Source organism: Mytilus edulis, chromosome 3 (genome assembly GCF_963676685.1).
Source record: "Mytilus edulis chromosome 3, xbMytEdul2.2, whole genome shotgun sequence".
Taxonomy (NCBI): domain Eukaryota; kingdom Metazoa; phylum Mollusca; class Bivalvia; order Mytilida; family Mytilidae; genus Mytilus; species Mytilus edulis.
In genome coordinates, this window is record NC_092346.1 from 1,376,530 (window position 1) to 1,381,552 (window position 5,023).

Genomic DNA, 5,023 nt, shown 5'->3' on the forward strand with positions numbered 1-5,023 from the left:
GGTTACTTGCCATTAATTTTTATACCCCTTCCAAATTTATTTCTCCATGTTCACTGCCTCAAATTGCAAGAAGGGGGTTGAAATTACACTGTAAAAAAATTTGGGTCCAGAATTTTAAAGGAAAGTAGTGATTTGGTCCAGCTGAAAAAGGTTGAAAATGAGCACTTCGGAAGCTGTCAAAAGATTTCAAGACGCCCTAAACATAAAATTGGCCATATTTTGAGTTAGAGGCGATGAAGTTTTCTATAAATTTGATATAATTTGTCCCAAAAGTAGTACAACACACTGTAAAAGTTTCTTTGAGAAAGCGCAGGTGGGATTTTTTTTATTTTCATTTATGTTCTAAAAGAAATGCACTACGAATTAATTGTGTTCTCGGACCATATGATATCTTTATTTTATTTTCATGATATATTGCTTTTCAAATGAAAGAGTAACGAAATGATATCAACTCAAAATTGAACCCTTCAATGTTTGCCATATGGTATCTGCATTTAATAAGTCATATTTAGAATATGAATTGTATTTAAAAGTTTTATTTAAAGTATATACATAAAATACAATATTAATGAAATGTCTGTGGAATTATCAACTAACACGCGTCTACATTGATAATATAATATATAAACCCACAAAAACTTCTAGATAGCAATTAACAATTGAAACTATTGTTGTCCTTTATATATACTTATATACTAGTTTTGCCTTTTCTTTTCCCTAAGTAGAAAAAGGAGGAAGATGCATGTAATCGGGGTCATCTGTGAAAATCATTGAAGGCTGTAGTAGTTAACTGATGTCCAAATCTCGTTAATCAATCAAAAAGAACAAACAAACAAAAAACACAGAGGAATAGCATCAACTGCAAAAGGTTTTGTCAACAAGAAAAGCGTCTCCTTTGCATGCATCTTAAAAAGATCTTATTTTGTTTAGCATTTCACAGCGGTATAACACTTTTACCTTTATAATTGATCTCTTTTTTTATAAGCTTTGGATTTCAGTGTATGTTAATTTGTGTGATTACGTTTTTTTATTGAGTTAAGCCATTCCAATTGATCATTTATGGCGTGTCTTTCTATGTTGTGATGTTATACTATTGTTTCAGATAAGTTTTGGTACCATTAAAACGTTTCATCCCACAGCAGTTGTCGTTCATTGATATGGTTCATAAGTGTTTCTCGTTTCTCGTTTTTTTTATATAGATTAGACCGTTGGTTTTCACGTTGGAATAGTTTCACACTTTAAATTTTTGAGACCTTTTATAGCTTGCTGTTCGTTGTGATCAAAAGCTCTGCGTTGAAGACCGTACCTTCACCTATAATTGTTGACTTTGATAACTTGGATAAAGAGTTGTCTCATTGGCACGCATACCACTTCTTCCTATATCTGTTATGACAACAATTTCATAGCGTACGAACATCAACTTACTGTTCTAATCGCTGTATATGTCAACAGACCATACACTACGTACTACGTGCATGTCCACTGCAGACAAACGAGATTAATAAATGGACAGCTTTCCACCAAAAATCATTGTCTCACATACTACGTTAATGCCACCAGTTTCAGAAATATTTACTATCGTTTGCTCCAACAATTAAGTATACCATTGCGAAAATTCTTGAAAAAAACCTTTTTATTTCGTTAGACATGACTATACTCAGGCCCATACATATCTTCTTTGGTTTTTTTTTCTCTCTCTCTCTCTCTCTCTCTCTCTCTCTCTCTCTCTTCCTCTCTCTCTCTCGATCGATCGATCGATCGATTTTGACTTTCTGATTACATCATAGAAATAATAAATTTGTATTTTTAAATTATCACAAGAGAAGAAAGGGTAGAATTTCATTTTCATCGCGTGATTATTACTGCAAAAACTCGAAATTTATATATAATATATATATATACATACATAAAAACGCATATAAGGTAACAAAACAACACTAATATTAAAAAAGAAAACATTGAATAATAATTATCTATAATAATTCTGGATAACAGATATATTTCATCAGTATGATTATGATGTAAAACGAATCAAATCAATCTATTCTCATTTAACTATAACAATCTTGAAATTTATACAATTAGAACAGTAAAAATTGCTTGTACAATTATAAACAATGACGTATGGTATATAGCTATTTACAAGAGCGACTGCGTAGATATAGCACGTGTCTCTTCTTGGATGAGAAAGCTTCGACAACAAATCATTTTAGATCATCAGAGGATGTGAAGCAGCCTTCCAAAATTTTGACCAACTTTTTGAAACCATGTATGGCGGTTTCCAGAAGGGTAGGATTAGATTTCCAAAATAAATTCAGTTCTCTATGATTTTCAAGGATTCTGGAACTTGGAAATATTTTTCCAAGGTGTTTGTTTCCGTGAAAGAAATCTGGAAGCACTCTTTTAGACACAAACATGTTTAAATATGTGATATGAAATCCCAGGGCATCCTTGACACCTCCGATTTTGTTTGAATCCAAAATCGTTTTATCCATAATGATATGGTATGCGATTGTTTTCAAATGGTACGAATTTATCAGGTTCCCAAGCGGATTCTGTTCTTTCTGTAACATTTTTATAGCAGATTTCATTATGCGATTTGCAGTCATAACGTACTGGCGTGGTGGTGAACCTCTACATAAATCAGCCATGTACCTTTCATATGCACTTGTACATTGCCTCCAAATAAGCTCGCGGTCCAGTTGATTTATTTTTGGATTGTTTTTATTGTCATACTTTGGTAGTGCATAACTCGGAAACACAACGGTTGTGTCCTTTTTCCCTGTTACAGAAGCTGGAATTTTAATATGTTCGCTTCCTGTGTTACGTCCAGGTACGATGTCAAAATTGACAACATTTCCATCGGGATATGTCACTTGAATATTAACAGCAGGTGGATGCTCTCGTCTTAGAAATTCAAAACCTGGCATTTCGGTTTTAAGATCTGCAAGTGCTTTATCTAGCATTTTCACCCATACTTTTTTATAAAAGTTTTGTGAATTAAGATAAACAGTTCCGTCTTTTGTTGTATGGAAGACGTCTGCACGAGAAAGAAGGGGATGGGTAGATCCGACCTTGTCTTTGTTCAAAACTCGCTCTCTTTCCATACCAGGCATAACTTGCCCATCTGTATCCTTGACACGTGCAGTCTGAATGTCTAACCCCTTTATTATCATTGGTACAATGACATCATATTCATCCGGTTCATCAATTTTCAATCCTTGTCTTGCGCTTGCTTGTTTTAAGATTGTCTTCTCTAATGCTACCTCATTAGAATATAACTGGGCTTTTTCATCAATTTTGTTAAGAAGTTTATCGAGAAAGACATCAGTTTGTTCTGCTTGTTTTCTCCATTCTTCATGGTCCACTCGATAATCATCAACTTGTTTAAGAATTTGAAGCCGAAGCTTCTGCTCGCCTTGGCCAAATACATGGAAAGGTTCTTCCCATTCGTTTTTTATTTGCTTTGCCGCAGCCATTTATACTCTACAACAAAAAAGATTGTTAATTGGACATTATCGTACTGTCCCTTTGGTACCTGTCGCCTCTCTTTGATTATACCACATTAATTGGTGCTTTGACTTCCAATTTTCCTTACCTTATTTTTGTTTTCCTTGCATTTTTAATTCGTAAACGTATTTTCAATTATTTGCTCTTATCCTTATTCTACAATATTGGCAGTTTCTATATTTTGGCACCAAATTTTTATTTTCCACAAATCGAAAATGTTTTCTTTCACAAGTTTAATATAGTCACACCTACTTTAAAATCATGTGTCTTTACATAATGATATATTAATAGTTATCAAAAGTACCAGGATATTAACTGCGAGCATTTTTAAGAATACCAAGAAGAATGAGTTGTTTAAGAATTGTATGCTGTGTTTTTGAAATTTCAAAATCTAAAAAATCAGATAAGGCATGGAGTTTTCTGTTCGTTCAAATTTTTCTGATTTTCATGAATATGCTGCAGAGATCAATTAAAAAGTTGTGTAAAAAGTTTTTAACACATTTTGTATTTGATAATATTGGGGAATTAAGCAATATGGTATTATACATTGTATCAAACATGTCAAAGTTCAAATCATAGCTAACTTATAAAAAACAATATGGCTTCAACATAAAACTTAATATATTTTTCTACCATCATCCACAAAGCAATCACCATTCTCACATGACTTTTAAAAAGAACTTACACCTTTTAAGCAGACTTACGAATTGTGGTCTTACCTGTGGACAACAGTAGCAGAGAATTCAGCTTAACGAATGATCTCCCACAGGATAATCCGATTACCTTATCGATCCAGACAGGGATTTTTATCTCGGAAATTTATTTTTTGCTATAAATAGTTTTGGATAGTTTGCAATTTGATAACGTTGCATTAGCGCTACAGCATTTGATTTTGCTGTAACAGTCCATGTATCCCAACTCTTTCAGATAACAGATAGTGGAAGATTGATTTATTAGTAAATTTTTCACTTTTACTTTCAGTTTAGGGGTGTAAGTTACTTTCCAGTGTATACAGTTTTGCTCTGTTGAACATGTTGAACATAATACAGTCTAACTTATTTAAAAAGGAAGTAGTCGATTGCAATTGAATGAATTTGTTATATTTTTTCGTGTTGTATAACTATTTTTAAACATCTGTCACACACACAAAAAACTATCAGATAACATCATCAGTACCTTTAACTCAATACAAGTTGTTTGATATAATCAGTTGATAATAACCTATTAAAAATAGACATAAATAAATGAACAAAGAAAGAAAAAATGAACGAAAAGGGTGTTTGGCAATTGATTAAAATGTAAAATGCAGTGCCCACATAACATTTCTAACGATAAGATATGACTTGGCTGTCATTCATTTTACGTAAAGCTATTTCAAATTTCTTGTTTCCTAATTTGCGTATCGATCAGTTTGTCTCGATTCACTGTAAATATCCCGTTATCGTTTCTGATACTAATACAATTGAGAATGGAAGTAATGTATACTGTTATGAAAGAAATGGCCTATTTGTAA

The 5,023-nt window shown here is 32.6% G+C and overlaps 1 protein-coding gene across 2 annotated transcripts; it reads right to left on the minus strand.

The window, feature by feature from the left end:
• Positions 1-1,200: 1,200 nt before the first annotated feature.
• Positions 1,201-4,556, minus strand: LOC139515586 (uncharacterized). Of its 2 annotated transcripts, none has more exons than XM_071305174.1 (2): positions 4,230-4,556; positions 1,201-3,486 (listed from the first exon to the last, which is right to left on the minus strand). In XM_071305174.1, the coding sequence occupies exon 2, from the start codon at positions 3,477-3,479 to the stop codon at positions 2,205-2,207; it is 1,275 nt and encodes a 424-aa protein (XP_071161275.1). In that variant the 5' UTR covers positions 3,480-3,486; positions 4,230-4,556; the 3' UTR covers positions 1,201-2,204. The 2 variants fall into 2 exon arrangements, with proteins under 2 accessions (XP_071161275.1, XP_071161276.1); XM_071305175.1 differs by having other exon boundaries at positions 4,215-4,525.
• Positions 4,557-5,023: the final 467 nt, after the last annotated feature.